Here is an 18,098-nt window from a genome sequence, read left to right on the forward strand (position 1 = left end):
TACTAATGAAGAGTATATAATTCTAATTGAGTACTTCAATGTACTTGAAAAACTAAACAATACCAGTAATACTTAAATAGATTTCTAGTGTACTGACATAAATGTTTTCTCTGAATACAGTTTCTAGACCAGCTAGAGGCCACAGAGCAGTAAATCACAGATCCAGATTAAACTGAATTCTTTACAGAACTGCATGTGTCTGTTATGAATAGTTTAATATGTGAGCCACATGAAACCAGGCACATCAGGGACCCAGTTAAAAGACGACATAAATCACAAGATGAGTCAAGAGGCAACCGAGACTGATTAAATAAACGAGACCAGGACAGGACAGGACAGGCTCTGTCAATTACATAGACAGATTTTTGCTCAAAGGTCAAGATTTTCTCTTCTCTTTTAAAATTATACATGACTCAAGGACAGATGTTTAAAAGCAGGAATAGAGAATCTAGTGATAAAAAATGTTAAAGGTGCCAAAGTATGCATTGTAATAATATATTAAATTATTATCTAATATCTACACAGAAGATTTGTGCCTTTATAAATTACAAAAATGATCCAGAGACAGTTTTACATGTCCACACTAGGATTTGTCTTTAGAATGAAATGGTCTATTATTACCTTATTTGAAAGGGTCATGAATAATAATGTTGAGCTCTGCTCTGATTGGCTGTTTCTCCTACTGTAGCTCTGTGTGTGTAAACAGATCTTATGTTTGAGTCTGTATCAGATGTTGAGGAATAATCAATTGTTTGGAGATTGTTAAGGGACGTTTCTGAGTGGTAATTAAGTTTGGGTTTTTTTTCAGTATGGACCTGCAAAACGTAACTGTAACATCAATAGAAGAACTACAGCCTAAACGTTAGCATATAGCGTTAACTAGCATATAGTGCTAACTCAACAGTCACAACTTTTTCATTGTGACTGTTTTTCATTGTTTTTATCATTGTAACAACATTGTCCTTAATTTAATGTTGGGATGTACATCTAACGTCACAGTTGGTGGGTATGTTGTGATTGGTTTGTTTTCCAGCGGTCTTTTGTATGCACAAGGTTTAAATAAGAAGGAGGAAACAATCTTATTTGAGGCTCATGATATGTCATTACCATGTACACAACTCTTATTATTCGTCTATGCCTACATAAATACAGTTTTACATTATATGGCACCTTTAAATAACTTTACTGTATGATCAACAGTTTTACCATTTGACCAATTCATATTTAATGACATATTTAAAACACTTCACAAGCAAATGCTGAAAAACAGAAATGAGTGTATTTTCAAATCTTTATTATGAACGATTTCAAAAGAAATGACACTGAAAAATGCTACAGAACTTCAAAATAAACACCATGAACCACAAGTCCAATAAAATATTAAAATAATCTCATGACATTAAAAAAACCACAAGAATGTGTTGTGTGTCATTAATGAGGAAGTTTTTTAATCAAGTGTCTAGGTACTTCCTATTAATATTTCCTAAATAATGCACTCTTATCTGAATATTCATGAAATATTAATCACAAAGACACACCTACAGATAGACGTCCAGGATTTAAACAGAGTAATGAGGGCAACCACCATGAATATAAAACAGCTATGAATAATTAACTAAATACATATGAATATGAATGTTCTGCGAAAGTCAGATCTGAGACTCCAAGTCTTTAAAAATGAATATTTAAAGGATTCATAAACAGCTTAATAAATGCACTTTTTAATTGCGGGTGAACCGACGTCTGTGGTGAGCGCTCATAAATATAAATCAGCATGTCTTTCATCTTCAGATCTGTGTGGTTCAGTCTGATTCACATGCTGATGTTACTGACAATTCATTAACTTTCTTCATGTCCATCAAACCTCGTATGACTTTCTAAACATCATGTGAAGATAGACAGAGAGTAACTAAGAGCTTTGTCAGGACAAATAAAACTCATCATTAATCGTCTTTTTTAGGGTTATAATCCCATCTAATTATATAACACAGTCATCTGTAGGCATATGAAATCATTACACGAGGAACAGACCTCAATTAACATTCTTGAAAACACATGAAGGGTTTAACATCAGCCCAGAGGAATCACTTGGCTTTAGATATTTGGACTAGATTTGCTTGTTTATTTGTTGTTTTTGGACCTTGATGACAAAATAAAATCACCTTTATTATAACAGCAGCTCAGACATACGGTTTAACATCTGTTCTGTTCCAACAATGAACAAATAAAGGACGAGTTAATGATGACAGAAGTTTGATTTTTGGTTGAACTGTTGGTTTAAGACGACTCGGGTCTGCTCAGCTCATTACTCTGATTACTGTCGTCTTTTAAGGAACAACTGTGTACGGCTGATACGGCAACATCTTCTGCCTGTCATTGATGGCCAATATCCAGGAGGGCTTCACAAAACTCAGATTTCCATTTTCCATCAGCGCCTGTAAAAAAGACATGCAAAAGATGAAAAGAAAGAGCTTTGACTTGATAAGATGTTTAAAACAATGAAGAATTCATCATTATAACTGCAGTCTTAAAACCGAGCATCTTCACACAAATGATTTATAAGTAGCACATCTTGCTGTTGAAAACCTCTTAAATTTCTATTCTTCTATTAAAAATTGATGACTAAGACCACTTGATAGTAAGTACTGCATACTACTTAAACTTTAGTGTATACTGTATCATTTTCTGAGGTCATGTGACTCTAGATATAAACTTAAAGGGGTCATAGATTGAAAATCTGGCTTTTTTGTTAAAATGTATAATTGGGTCTTCAGTGCTTCTATCAACCTAGAAAATGTGAAAAGGAACAACCAACTGAGAAGCCATTTTTTTGCAAGCAAATGAAAAATAAGGTCGTTCAGATTTTGCCTGTTTTGTGAGGTAGTTATCAAGGCCAATTACAATAATACCGCTCCATAATCTGCACTATCCACACATCAACAAAATCAGAATTTTAACATGCTGTAATAAAATATCTGTGGGGTATTTTGAGATAAAACTTCACATAAGCACCCTTGGGACACAAAATACTTATTTTACATCTTAAAAAAATCTCATAATATGACCCCTTAAAGCTTAGATGAATTTAAGATGGACCAGAAAGCAACACCATTTCATCATAGATCAAAAGTCAAACTTTCTTTAAAAATGACACAAATCTAGTTATTTAATGTAAGAATGGCTTGTTGCCTAAATGAATGAATGAAAAAGTGTTTCTTTATTTACTGCAGTAAAAACATGAAGAAAACTATGAGACACTCACATCTTCAAAGGATTCATCCCATCCTTGACTGGTGACAACAAACTGCACCTTCTCGCTCATGTAGTCTTCAACAGCTCTGAGGAATAAGCACATCATTCATTGGTCACGCTCCACCTCCATCCTCTCGATGTCTGTACCGTCACATTAATGTCTTTATAATCTACAGCACTTCACATGGGTGACGGCTACAACAGACACTCCTAACAATACTGTGATTAATGCTCCGGCTCTCACCCGTTAAAGGCGATGATGTAACGCTGAAGTAGTCTCTTCTGGTTGTCGGGAAATGTGCCGTAAAGATAGAAGAACTTTCCTGTTAAGAAGTCTGAAGGACAAACAAATATTGAATGAGAACAGACAGACTTTGATCAATTCTTGATACGCCCACATCAACATGAAGGCCATCTAACCTGGAAGTTCAGGTATGGGTTTATCTTCCTCTTCCTCAGCGTCGGTGTTCTCATCAGTGGAGCCGCCGTACGGATCTTCATCTTTAACCTCAGCGACGCTTCCCTTCTTCTTCCTCTCCATCTCCACCCTGAAACATTGTAACATATAAACAACCTTCATTCATTAAACACAACAGCAGAAAACACAGACAAAAGCACCAGTGTGACCTTACGTAATACATGATCACGTGGAAAAGTCACGTGTTACATATATGAAATGTACATTTGCGGACCATAAACCGACACAGACATTAATTAGTATCATTCCACATACAACAACGTCGTAACTGTCCTCTTTCTCTACACTTGTAAACACTGGGGCGTAGTTTCGATAACGTCATCCGTGACCTCTTGACATGATGATGTATTACATGAGGTCGTGCTGGCGTGTCACACGACCGGAGGAAGACGAGAAGTTGTGGTTTAAAAGGTGCATATTTTTTTCTTGTCAAAAATGACCCTCGTGTTGCTAGATAAGACCCTTATGCCTCGTTTGGGATTATTTAGAGTCCTTTGAAACTGCAATTTTAAACTGCATTAAAACTTTTAAGTGTTGGGGTCCATTAAAATGAGAAAATTCTTGGAATGTTTTCCTCAAAAAACATAATTTCTTCTCAACTGAACAAAGAAAGACATCAACATCTTGGATGACATGGTGGTGAGTAAATTAAGTATAGTAATCCTTTAAGTAGTAAATACTTCACTACTGTCCACCTGTACTAGACATCTGACTTTACTTCATTCTTACTAGTAGATAAAAGCATAGTTTAAAAACATGCATAATGTTCTGAATGATTTGTCTCTGTGCTTAAAGAGCGAGGGTAAAATATCCAGCTTGAATCTTTGTCACTGATCAATTTTAGCGGGCACAGCTGTGTTTAAACAATATTACTCAAGAGCGAAAAACGTCTGAAAGGGAACAGAAAGTGAAATGTCTGGAGATCTTTTGAGAATAGAAAGACAGATGTTACCTGTTCAGTTCATCTTCAGTGTCCATGCCAGACACATCTTCCTCTGTAAGACAACAGATCATTTAACATGAGTATGGGCTGCAACACACAAATATATAAACACAGATATACTACATATAAAACAAAGATTAACACAGTTATTACCCTGAAGAAATATGGAAATGCTCTCTCTTTCCATTTGACACTTAATCAAAAGGTAAAACTATATTAAACTATGTCAAAATCACAATACTTTTTTGACAATACAGTATGTCTGGCATTAGTGCAAAAACAGCTTTATTAAATGTAAAACAACAGGAAGATTACAGAGTAGAGCAGCTCCATTCATTCAAATAATTGAATACAATTCAACATCACACGTGTATAATAGAAAAGCACCCACAATGAATGATCAGCGTTGATGGGTAATAGCTCATCATTTTCTCTAATTAATGGTTTAAAGTTGCATGAACACATCTTAGAGGATGAAGGTCTGGCCTCAGCGGCTCTTATGGACTCAATTTCCATAGAAATGAGAAACATGCCCAAGTCTCCACTTCACGACTGCTCTCACTACACTTCCAGCCTCTCCAAACATCTCTCGCTCTTCATTCTTTCATTTTTCAGATTGATCTGAACACGCACTTCATTAAATCGCCCTCTTTCCTCTTCTCTCCTCCCTCACAAATGCTGGAGTGAAGAGACCTCACGGCAAACAGGTTGACATGAATGATATTTGATGGGAGACCGGACCCTGTGGTCACATGCTTTACCTGGCATGTTCACCATTTTAGACAAAAATATAAAATTTAAGCAAACTTGTGCTTAAAACAAGCAAAAAAATCTGCCAATGGAATAAGAAACATTTTCTTGAATTAAGTGTTTATGAAAAAAGTCAACTTATTTCAAGAACATTTTTCCTATAGACCCCTTCACGGTTCACATCACAGGCAGTTTCCACTGCGCATGTCGGGGTCAGAAAAGTCATTACAGCAGATTGAGTTGAGTATTATTCGGTATCGTCAAAAATGCCTATTTACGTTGTGGGCTGTGAAAATCGCACCAGGTCTTCTGTTAAGTTTTCGCGATTCATGCACAATCTCAAAAACAAAAAAATAATACATCTGCGGCTGCAAGCAATTAACATGCAGACTGGGACAATGCAAATATCAAAGAGGTTTGTGTTTGTAGTGCTCACTTCATTTGAGGTAAGTCATCATTTTTCAGCCCTGTTAGATTAAATTATAAAGCCTAAATGGTATGAACAGTTTGACCCCATGCTGCGCGCGCACCCGATCGTCATTCAATGTTTACAAACCTTGAAGGGGTCTATTCCATTGGCAGATTTTTTTGCTTATTTTAAGCACTAATTTTTTTAGACTTATTTGTCATTTTGCTAACCAAGAAAATACATCTTGATTTAAGAATTTGTAGATATATTTACTGAAAACAAGACAAAGAAAGTCTTTTTTTTTCAGTGCAGGACAAACATGTCGTCGTCTGAGACAACGTAGGGACGAAATGTGCTCTGTAGAGCAGTTTGTCCGTTTAGGGCTACTGTAGAAACATGGTGGTGCAAAAATGGCAGCCTCAATGTAAGACAGGAGTGGGGAACCCTGGGTCCTGGAGGGCCACTGTAATGCAGAGTTTAGTTCCAACCCTAATCAAACACACCTGAATTTCATTTCCAAGTAATCCTGAAGAATTGAATTAGATTTTTCAGGTGTGTTTAATTAGGGTTGGAACTAAACTCTGCAGGACAGTGGCCCTCCAGGACCAGGGTTCCCCACCCCTGATGTAAGGAGACCCACGGCATATGGAGATAAAAATGTCTCATTCTAAAGTAATAAAACGAGATCCTTACATAATGCACCTTTAAGTTGATGTAATGCACTTTTAAGTTGATGTAATAACGTTTATAGATTTGTTTGAAATCTCTTTGAAATCCAAACTGAAATGATTGAAAAAAATGACTTTCTTACTTAGTATTTTTGTCTTGCTTTCAGTACAAATATCTAAAAATTCAAGATGATGTATATATAAACATACAATATATCAAATGAAAAAACAGACGCTCTGCTTTCAAACAAAAACGTTTCATCCTATCTTTATTGGTTCTCTTTTTATCACCTCTCAAATATAGGCAAGTTTTTTTTAAATACCATCATTTGAGCAAAAAGCTGATAATAAAAATTTTGTAAAGGATGATAACAGGTTTTTTTTTGAGTTTTTTGATGAGTGGATGCTTCTGGGTTTTATAAGTAGCAGGGGGGCATTTTCTCTAAATTTTCTCTTAAGTTTACTCGTCAATGGCGGTGAAAGAGTAAAGAAAAAAGCAGATTTTTTGCTTGCACAAATTCACTTACATTTTATGTTTTTTTTTGTCTAAGAACTAGACTTTTATTTAGTTATTTTCCTATTTTGCTCATCAAGAAACCGCATCTTAAAGGTATTGCGGAGGATTTTCTATTTCCGGGTGGATCATCAACACTATTGGTCCTCCTAGTTGTCAATCAGGAGTGTTGTGCAATTGCATTTTTTAAAAATGTGGATAAGGCGGTTCTTTTCTAAAATTCGAGAAAATCCTCCACTATACCTTTAATTTAAGAATGTTTAGATATTTGTACTAAAATACGAAGTAAGAAAGTCATTTTTTACAGTGTATCAGCAGCTTACTGAAATCTTTACCTTGGGCTTCTTCATCTGTTGAAGCTTCATACTCTTCCTCCTCTTTCTTGATGGGCTGCTTTTTTGGGGTCACATCCCTCTTTTCTGGAGTTTTCTATAAATGGATGAGAGAATGAGGGTATTCATCTCATTTCATATTAATGCAACTCTGTGTCTAAATCTACATGATGCATATCGGGGAGTCAGTTAAAGGAAAACACCACCGTTTTTCAATATTTTATTATGTTTTTACATCAACTTAGACTAATAAATACATCCCTATCTTTTTTCAATACGTACACTTGATCTTTGTACAGCGTGTCGTGTATGTATTAGCATTTAGCCAAGCCCCATTCATTCCTTAAGGTCCAAACAGGGATAAATTTATAGAAGCCACCAAACACTTCCATGTTTTCCCTGTTTAAAGACTCTTACATGAGGAGTTACACCAGTAAGTATAGTGGCACAAAATAAAACTTTTGTTTGGAGCCATATGAATGAATGGGGCCAGGCTAAATGCCAACACATTCACGAGGCACTGTACAAAGATTAAAAGTGCACGCATTGATAAAAGACAGAGATGTATGAATTCATCTAAGATGAGGAAAGAACATAGTAAAATATTGAAAAACGGTGGTGTTTTCCTTTAACCTGGTGAAGTTGTCTCTATGGTAACAGCACACCTAACCAAGGTTAAATGGCTCTTTATATTCATGTCCAAATGAGCAGAAACTGTGAACTTGGGATGAATTTTAAAAGTAAATCATGTTGCATGTGAAATGTACCACTACTCTTTTTGTTTCCTCTTCACTCTCCTCCTCTTCTTCTTCATCACTTTCTGAACTGGACTCGGCTCCATCCATAAGATACCTGGAAAAGATCAACAGGAGAACTGAGATTCCAGGAAAATAAACAGGATTGTGATTTGTAATCTCTTTTGTTTTCATCACAACACCAAAGGAAACATTTTCCTTACAAACGATAGGAACAAGCAGTAATATGATAAAGCCATAAATCATTCACGGTGAGCACAAATGAATCCTGTGTGTGTGTGTGGACAGACACTCGCTCCTCATCTTCAAAGGAAGTGTAGGTTTTAATTACTCATGCCAGATGAATCTTTTAAACACAGAATACATCACGAGAAGGCACTCGAAGCATCACAATAGAGCCAGACACATGAGGACACTGCTGCCTCAAACACATGACAGTATGCTAAACAATAACAGACCACTCCCACAGATCTCTCCCATCTACTGGACCTATAAGACTAGATGTTGATCATTGACAAACTGTAAATCCTGAACCCATAAGAACAAAAGATGAAGTCTCTGTATCATGACTGACGTCTCTCTTACCGTTTAAAGGGAATCTTCTCTTTTCGTTTGTGACAGTCGAGTACCCACTCTTTCCTGACGATTGTGCCACCGGCTGCTTTCACTTGACTGTACTTGGGTGTGTTGGAGAAAGCACAGCTACAGAAGAAATAACAGATTTCAGATCAGCTGAACAACAAACATCTCTACATACAGAAATTAACTCATCATGAAGCAAACGGCTCTGAAAACAAGCCTATAAGGACAAATACAGTCCCTGATGTAAACAATAAAAACATTTGCCTTAAAGCAATTCTAGGGAAACTATCAGAGATGCACCAATTGCAATTTTCTTGGCTGATCCTGATATGTAGGTGTGACTGACCTGCCAATAGCAAATAGAGTTATTGACAACATATCCAGCTTAGTTTTGATGTAAATGTGGGCACCGCCATCTTTGAGCTCCTTTGTGTAAGACTTGAGCCACTACAGCTAATGGTAGTTGTATTGCAAAGGACACAAGTGTGCCATTTTGACTGGCTTTTTAATATTTATTATTAAATCCAGGAAGATCGGCATAATTTGTGCAGTTAGGGGCTGACATATTATCTGGTACAAACGCAGTAAATCTCTAAAAAACATTTGTTTTAATCATAATACATACACCAGAGCTGAATGTGGTGCATGTGCACCCATGATCTGTATCCACACATCCATCCAAGTAAAACCTTTCTTAGAAATTGCCATAGACTCAAATGTATGTTGGTGTTGCTTTAATTTCCAAACACCTTGCACTGACATATTTGAACATATCAGTGCCATTGTTTTGTCTCAAGATGCATACTAGGATTGTTTTTTTGTAAAGTTTGTTTGCAAAAACTACTTAAATGTCCTAAAATAACAAAAAGGCCTAGTCATGGATTAATCTAAACCCTGTCTGGGAAACCGCCCCATAATCTGCTTAGTTCATGTTTATAATAGTTCGTAATGTGTTTGTGCGTACTTTTGTTAGGTTTTAAATGAAAAAGCAAATCATTTTAAAAAAAGCAAATCATTTCATAAACTCACATCTAAATCTAGTGCGTAAGAAGCAATATAATTTTTATATAATATTTTTGTATTTTTATAAAACAATACTGAATAAATGTAATAGTTTAATGTGTTTATTATGGTTTGTGGAAATAACCATTGACTTGTGTAAAGCTTGATGTGTCGCCATAAAAACTCAAACAAAGTAAATGAAAAATTGCCGTTTAAGAGGGACAGTTGTGACATTTTAAACACAAAGTATTGGTCAATTTATATTTGTGCATTGAAGACCAGTCACCCCCAAGCAACAACATGAAATTACTGAATATATCTTCATATGATGTATCAGGACACTTCTTCATTTTATCCTCACACTGGTTCATACAAACCATAAAAAACTTTATTTTTATAAAATAAATGATTATACATTGCACTTTCACCTAAACTGCATTAAATAACAGATGTGCAGATTTCAAAATAAAGTGGTGTCCCAGACATGTTGTGAAACTGACTGCCACTTCGGGATCGGCAAAATAAATGTAATTTAATAAGACACAACATTAAACAACAAAGGGGAACCCGACGTCCGTTGATCTGAGGAAGTTTATCAGATTGTCCGGAGAACGGCTGGTTATAGTCCTGCATATCAATGTTTCATTTGTGGTGCGGGGAAGGAATTAATATAGGCACGGACGGACTAAATTCCATGTTAAACCAGTAGGGGGCAATCTCTTTTTAATCAATAAATGAGTGCACCTGGGATAGAGGGACAGGTGTTTGTGTGTACGGGGGAAGCTCACAGTTTTTTGACCGTAAAACAATGTGAAACAGGAGCGTGAAACATGATCTTTACCACGAATATGTGAGATTTATTGTTTGAGCATATACTTTCAACGTTTTGGAGTTTTGGTTCGCTACACATGTATATTATGTCCAGGATTGGTGTGGACTATAAACTGTGGATGAATGAACAATGGAAATATGGTGACTTTATGCTTGTTCCAATAAAACACACGCAACATCAGCATATAAAGAACATTTGCCTTTATTGACACAAGTCAATTAATTACTCACTCCCTGATTCACACAATTCACCTCTGACTTTAGTGGTAAGTCATTACAACGGTGAAAGTCAAGTGTTTTTAAATGTCTTATTTGTGTATGAATGTTTCTAATTATAGCGTGATTTGTGGGGTGGTTCGACTCGCATTCTTTATCGATCGGTGGATCTGTAGAAACTATCCTAGTTCTTAATCATGAAAAGTTAATTACAATAAAAAACTCAATAACAATTTTTTTTATTTCTTTTGAATTTGAACGTTTTAACAAACAAACAAATCTGTCCAGAACTTTCTTACATGAGATGCGTGGAGTCTGAGGTCCAGTCGGGTCGATATCGAGCTCCCATGGCCACAGCTTTATCTCTCAGTTCTGCACGAAAGGGATTCTGAAAGCCGCTCAGAACAAACACCACTCCCTCCATGATGCGGTTTAAAGGCACTGCTTTAGCCGGTTTGGCCTTGGGTTTGGGCTCTGGCTTAGATTTGGGACTCTCTCGCTTCTTTTCTTCTGTCTTCTGGGCTGGAGAAGCTAGAAATTAAACACATCACACACATTTAAGCATTTAGTTATACTCCAAAAATGTGATGTAGATTCACAACCTACTGTGTGCACACAAAAACAACTTCATGCCATGAACTAAAGATAATCATAAGCCCTTTTAACACAAAGATTATGGAAAATACACAAAAAATGCATCTCCAGAAACCACACGTGTGCATGTTTGTTTATAATAAGATCATAAGGAGCTTAGATGATAGATGATTTGGGACAATGTTGATTACCACAGAAAATATTTTTAATTGAAACACTTAATATTCTCTAGTATGACAACTAGATTTATAACAGTTAGCAAGTAAATAATTGTGTGTGAAGTAGATCTTACGTTTAGTGGAGGGACTGGTGTTTGCTTTAGATTTAGGCGTCACAGGGGTGGGTTCAGATGATGTGGGTCGTTTAGACGGAGGACCCACGGCATCCAAACGCTCCTTACTAAACTCAAACTTCCTCTTTACAGGAGCCTATAAAAAGACACACAAAGAAACACAACGCGTATCAAATGAACTGTGCTGATATCAGCAGTTTTCTCATTTTAATTAGAAGAATAAAATTCTGGAACGCTATGAAGTTCAATAACCCATCGCAGGTAATTAAAACGATCTGCTGTCTCAGCATGAACTGAAGGTGGACACTGGTCTGAAAGCCCTCAGCAAGATGATTTATGTTCAGTGAAGATCACATAAAGGACGTAAAAAGTGCTGCTCATTAATATAAGGAGCAGAATACAGCTGAGAATGTGCAGGTGTATCGACTACAAACAGACACACAAGTGCTTGAGTACTGAAAGAGAGAGAGAGATGATGAAAAAAACATGAGCTGTAACTTCATTTTAGCAGCTTGTAGTTTTTACTGGACTTTGATCTGTGTGAAGTCATTTAAATGAAAACGAAGCAAGGACAAAAGAAAGATCATAAAGATCAGTCATGTGGTTTTAATGAACGAAATCTTGAGTAAGGTTTATTGAGAAAAGTTTATGCCGTGAGACGCTGAACAAGCTGACCGTACGTCCTCCACCTTATGAGTGCGTATTTGAGTAAATGATCGCCTCTGGTCATGGTCTATTGGTTTTTGAAGAGAAGACAGAGACGGGCCGATACCTGCTGGGTGCCAGTGCTGCTCGAACTCTGAGCAGACGGACCTTCAGTCTTCAGAGCGGCCGTAGCGTAACTCAACCTGCTGCTCTGAGGAGATGCTGGTACAAAAAGAAAAGATGATAATTATTACATTTACTTCATATCTGTCATTAGAGTTTGTAAAGCTGTTCTTTGTATTAAAAAGTATAATCTGAACAAACTGTGTTGTAATGTATTGTACCTTTAAGTCCTGCGGGAGGTTTAGATGAACTCTCTCTATTGAAGAACAGACTGCCAGGTTGAATACTGGAGCCAGAGGACGGAGACTCATCTTTAACTCGAAACTGACCCAGTTTGGTTAATTTCTATTAAAAGAGTGAGTTAAAAGATGTTTAAGTCACAGTAAAACAGCAGTATGTTTAACACGAGGACTGAAGAAACACACAGAGACTTACAGCTGGAGATGTGCTCGGTTCTTCACTGCCGTCTGGAGGTGAATGAAACTTTATAAAGGTGATGCCATAAGCTGTTGTCTACACATACACACAGAAACAAACTTTTATTTCATTACATTCTCAAAGTAATATACTGTAACTAACATTGTTAAATTAAATGATTTTTTATGTAAACTATATCATCTTCATTCATGAACACATGAATATGGCATTTTTAGATGCCTTTCAGCTTTACCTTGGTGTAAGGCTGAGTACAGACTATTTTCACACGGTCCCATTTCTCTGACGCCGTGGCCTTTACCAGCTGGTTTGTGCTGAAGATGCGAACCCTGTTTGTGTTTGTGCTGTTTCGACTCTCTGTAGGAGACATGAAGGACGATGTGACCAACAGAACCTACAGCAGATCAAAATAAAGAACCACACATTAACCAATTTGTCAGAAATAAAAGAACGTGTCATAAATAATGCAGATCAAGTTTAGTTTTTTCAAGCTATGAACTTTGATTCACACCTCAAAATCTTGATCTTTGACCGATGTGGAATGACCGACAAGGACTTCAACGAACGCAGAACCTTCATTCCCAATATCTATACTGTGAATCTGCTCTTCCTTTTCAAACTGAAAACAAGAAATGTTGTTAATATAACAGACAGCTGGGTACATAAAACAATTAACTGTACCACTAAAAAAAACAACAACAAGACGAAATGTTAAAAAAGAAGCTTGCTTATCACTGCATGCTATACTGCTGTTGTTTGAAAACAATGCTATTTCGATTTTACATTTAATAAAGTGAACAGCAACGTGTTAGCAGAGCAAAGGTCACAAAACATACAGATAGAATGTATACATCATAATGCACAACAAGTCACTTTAAATAAGAGCATCTGCCAAATGTGTAAAAAAAAACTCTCGGTGACCCAATAAAAACATTTTCTAAGAAAAGATGTTCAAAATAGTGGATGATAATTGTTTGTATTTATCAAACAGGGAAATAGAAGTTTATGTCAAGCTCATTGCATTGTGTAAGACAGAAATAAGAGTCATATAGCAAAACTTACTGTAGGGGTGAGCGGGGCACAAACAAACGCAGGGTTAATTGTAAGACAGCTACTTTACATATTTATTCAGGCCGAGCAATCTGTGCTTTTGGAATAAAGGCCAGCTATTGACCAATCAAAATCAAGGATTGGAACTAACCATTTTATATATTATTTTAATCACTGTCTTGTTACCTAAAACATAACAGCATTTTGAAACATGTCAGAAAACTTCTAGTAACTGATAGCTGAGATTGAAAACATTTTTATACACACAATGTTATAATGAAGTCTCAGATATACAATGATAATAATGAAATGAAAACAATGTAAATACTATTCATCAAAATGATAACTTAATAGAATATCAGGGGAAATAACTCACTATTATAGTTTTTGTCTTAATTGTGCAGCCCTTTCAAATAAATCTATTTAAATGCATTGCTGCATAACACAATGATGGTTAGATGAAGAATGATGTATGGATGAATGTGTGGATATCTATCTATTATAGGTAGATATATAAACAATAGACAGAATTTGATTGAATTATTTGTGTTCAAACTAAATTTTCTAGCAGGTGTTACAACAAACCCTCTGTTTGTTACAATGAACCAATGAGGTGGGCTATGGGGTAAGGCTTGCACTCCTGTCACTTTCGGTGTAATTGTATGATAACGGTAGGACCCACAAACAAACTTTAAGTGTTCATTTGTAGCAGAGATGTGTGTAATGATTGTGTAAAAATAATGATTCATCTAACTTAAATATTTTTTGAATGATAGAGCCAAAGCCAAAAAAGCATTACTTTGTGCCCCATTCTCCCCTACTTCATTGTGAACTTTGCTAAGATTATGCTACAATAAATAAAACAAGCGTACTTGAAGAATGACTGAAACTTGTTTCTCTCCGGGTCTTGCAGCTTTCCACTTCCTGTAAGTGTCAGAGCTCAAGAGGTTGTCTGCTTTGTGAGTCTGTGATAAAACAATGATAAACATCAGCACAACACAAACACATGGTTCTCCAAACATCTGACAGCTCTGACTGTGAATCTGTCCCCAGATTCTGAATGATAAAGATGACTTACATTATCCTCACTGCTGCAGGATACAACATGCTTGACTTTGATTTCAGGCATGATCTTCTAGTTATACACCTGTCTGTGATGTCATTAAACCTAAAAACTAAAACAAGAATTATCACTGGTGAACATTGACATATCAATTTAAAGTAGCAGACTTAATAGAACAAACATTTATTTGCCTATTTGTTTATGTTTGCTATATTGAATCATTAGCTCGTATTTAAAGTGCCTGTTAAGTGATTTTAAAGGCAGTGAGTAAAAACGACAGGTCAATAATGAATTATTTAAGGCCAGACTTCATTATTACAGCACAGTGTGCGGCTAGCTAACAATAGAGCTCCTCTATTGAGGATCATAAAACAGAAGCGTAACTAAAATGTTCAGAATAATAAAAGTGTAATAAACGTAAGAGCTGTGTACCGAAGTCCAACCCAACTAGCGGTGCAGTTTTCTGATAACAGTTTTATATGAGAATATGTTTTTGATTCCCGTAATCCGCGAACACGCATACGAACTCCCTCTCAATTCACAACACATGACGTCACTTCCGAGTGCTGCCGTATCAGAGCGACGCTCCTCCGGAGCAGATGGTCAATAGTAAAATAAAAGTCCGTCCTTATAGTTTATTTATTCAATATTAATTAAAAATTCAAACCATGTCTATTTCTTTCTTATAGGCAAAAATAACTGTTAGCATCAATGTTGAATAAATAGTCCACTCAATATATAATACTTTCATTATTTACACTTTTTTATTATTATTTTTTTACATTTTATTACATTTATTTTTTTTTAATTGAAGAACATTATTAAATTAAAAAAAACACGTTTTCTTAATGCCACAGAAAAGAAAGAAAAAAATGATTTACAGAAAATTGAGTACTTTTAAATATTATATGTTTTCAGAGCTTTTTTGTTTTTCACATGTTCCAGAAGGGTACTGTATCATTTAAAAACATTCATAAAATATGACAGATTAATTTGAATTGTATGTATTCATATTGTAATTATGTTTAATGAATTTATTTGTGGTAATATAGAGTTCGGATGTAGTATTCAAAATTCCGATATTATAAATTTCATATGCGGAATTTAACCACCGGAGGTCGCATATGCAGGCTGCATACGTCATCAAGCCTGGTTTATTTAGTTAACTGAGCAGTACATTCGCAAGTCAAAAAAAAAATGTTACAACAATTTACTATCAACTACGTTCACTCATTATTTCATTCATACGCGTTTCTGACAACAAAATGTCTAACGTTAACTGAGAAAAGTTTTTACTCGGCATTGTTTTAAAATACAGCATGTGAGCACAGCAAGTAGGAAAATAAAGTGCTGAGGAAAAAACGAAGCGATGGAAAGTCATGGTGACTTTAAAACGTTGTAAATGTAACTTTATTACAAGTGAATCTGCTGAATTTAGTTTATTCTGACCATAATGAAAGTAACGCTCACTTAAGACCGACGACGAAACGTTCGCGGCGATGCTTCTGCTCCGCGCTGATGCGTTGCCTCTAGCGTGCAATGTGAAGTTAGTTTGACTGAAAACGGTTTAACTACAAACAATAACTGCAAAATGACTCTGACACCTGTTTCCTTTTGTCTCCAAAATATTTTACGCTTTTTCTGTATTTACATTGATGTGTTTAGGATATTTCAGAACAAAACGAGGTCTTGCAGTGAGCTGTATAATGGTTTATAATGCTGGTCTGTCTCAGCGCAGGATTTATTCGGGGGCCAAATGAGGACCCCGACCGCGCCACACAATAACATCTGTGAATAGAGAGAGGAGGCTCTGCCAAATGCAAATGTACCCACTTGTGATGTGGAGGGAACCTCCTCTGCCATTGACAACGGCCTGTTTCCATTTGGAGTGGGGTGGAAGTTGGAAAATAATGCAAGTTAAGCGCTGCCTCTTTCACACGGGCTTTTCACACGCATTCCAGAAGCGCGCATCAGAGACGCGGGAGCTGACGCGCCGCATTGCTTTGCACAGCATACAGAAGAAGGTAGGAAACCCCAGACAACATTTTGGCACTTGACATTCAGTAACTCATGCAGAGCCTTATACACCTGCTGCTAAAACATTTTATAAAGGGTGATGTGTGCATGCAAATGTCTCAAATAACATGTTTAAAAACGTTGGTATTACTTAAACTGCTTGTCAATATAAATCATGTACAGATTATGCTGGTTACTGTGTTAAGATACTTGTCAATAGATGCTGTTTTTGCTACATGTAAAATAAGAGTTCATGGCATTGCAACAGTATTGTACATTGGCATCATTAAATTGGGTCATGTAGTAAAGTATGCATCTGAATTATATTGTGCACTTCTTTCTGAGGCTTACAGATTGACGTTATAGTTGTGTATATAGTTATAGTAGTGTCAGGGTGACATTAAACTACACAAGAGGATATTTGCTGAAGATGTTACGCTGAAAATCTGTCTTCTCTTGCCAATATATATAGAGAGACACTTGCTCTGCTCGGCACGACTAAAGCCTTTCTTAGGAGAATGTGATTATCTTCAGCCTGACTTGCATTCAAACACATGCATGAGAAAAGCTTTGCAGCACAATAGAGGCGCTGGGATTTTGTCTGCATGCTTTTCACAAGCTGAAGGGAGAATTAGGACGAAAAAGGACAGCTTAGGTTTTACAATACATACATCTGTTTTTGCCTTGTTATGCCTGTTTGAAGCAGTAGTGCAGAACAGCTTGCATACAGTATTGTGACTGAAGTTTAGTTTGTAAATATTACCATCAGAAACAATCATGCACAATTTTATGTGATCAGTTTTTTCAGTGCCTTAGCAACAGGTTGATTGCATTTCTATATTTTGCTTGAGTTTGTTGTATTGACATCAAAGTGAACTCAAAAGAGTGAGTTGAACAATTGCTTCATTCTGTCCGGCTGAACAGCCCCTCTGCCCCCATTGCTTACCCCAATTTCCACTTGATTAAGCTCCAAGTCTCTCGAGTCGAATCCGGGGGGAATGGTTGACTAATTTTGAGACAGAACTTGAAAACCAAACAGTGAAACGTTTTGTTTCAAACTAATTTGAGTCAAATTGAATTCAGTTCATTTTATATTTTCTGTAGTGCTCTCCTAACCTTCATTGTTTCAAATAGCTTTACAACAAACT

At 36.2% G+C, this 18,098-nt stretch overlaps 1 protein-coding gene across 2 annotated transcripts; it reads right to left on the bottom strand.

Moving 5' to 3' along the window:
• Window positions 1-1,277: 1,277 nt before the first annotated feature.
• Window positions 1,278-15,504, bottom strand: xrcc1 (X-ray repair complementing defective repair in Chinese hamster cells 1). Of its 2 annotated transcripts, none has more exons than XM_065270535.1 (18): window positions 15,367-15,504; window positions 14,950-15,046; window positions 14,744-14,836; window positions 13,333-13,440; window positions 13,057-13,215; window positions 12,822-12,899; window positions 12,608-12,731; window positions 12,391-12,485; window positions 11,619-11,754; window positions 11,032-11,263; window positions 8,687-8,803; window positions 8,114-8,198; window positions 7,350-7,443; window positions 4,683-4,725; window positions 3,673-3,800; window positions 3,497-3,587; window positions 3,263-3,338; window positions 1,278-2,435 (listed from the first exon to the last, which is right to left on the bottom strand). In XM_065270535.1, the coding sequence occupies exons 2-18, from the start codon at window positions 14,998-15,000 to the stop codon at window positions 2,328-2,330; spliced, it is 1,818 nt and encodes a 605-aa protein (XP_065126607.1). In that variant the 5' UTR covers window positions 15,001-15,046; window positions 15,367-15,504; the 3' UTR covers window positions 1,278-2,327. The 2 variants fall into 2 exon arrangements, with proteins under 2 accessions (XP_065126607.1, XP_065126608.1); XM_065270536.1 differs by having other exon boundaries at window positions 14,950-15,039; window positions 15,367-15,498.
• Window positions 15,505-18,098: the final 2,594 nt, after the last annotated feature.

The sequence above is a fragment of the Paramisgurnus dabryanus genome, chromosome 13 (assembly GCF_030506205.2).
Source record: "Paramisgurnus dabryanus chromosome 13, PD_genome_1.1, whole genome shotgun sequence".
NCBI lineage: Eukaryota > Metazoa > Chordata > Actinopteri > Cypriniformes > Cobitidae > Paramisgurnus > Paramisgurnus dabryanus.

Coding starts and splice junctions, on each gene's coding strand:
- xrcc1 (XM_065270535.1), bottom strand. CDS start 15,000: ATGCCTGAAATCAAAGTCAAGCATGTTGTATCCTGCAGCAGTGAGGAT. Junction 12,732..12,821: donor AACCGAGCACATCTCCAGCT/GTAAGTCTCTGT, acceptor CTCTTTTAATAG/AAATTAACCAAACTGGGTCA. Junction 3,801..4,682: donor ACTGAAGATGAACTGAACAG/GTAACATCTGTC, acceptor ACAATGTTTCAG/GGTGGAGATGGAGAGGAAGA.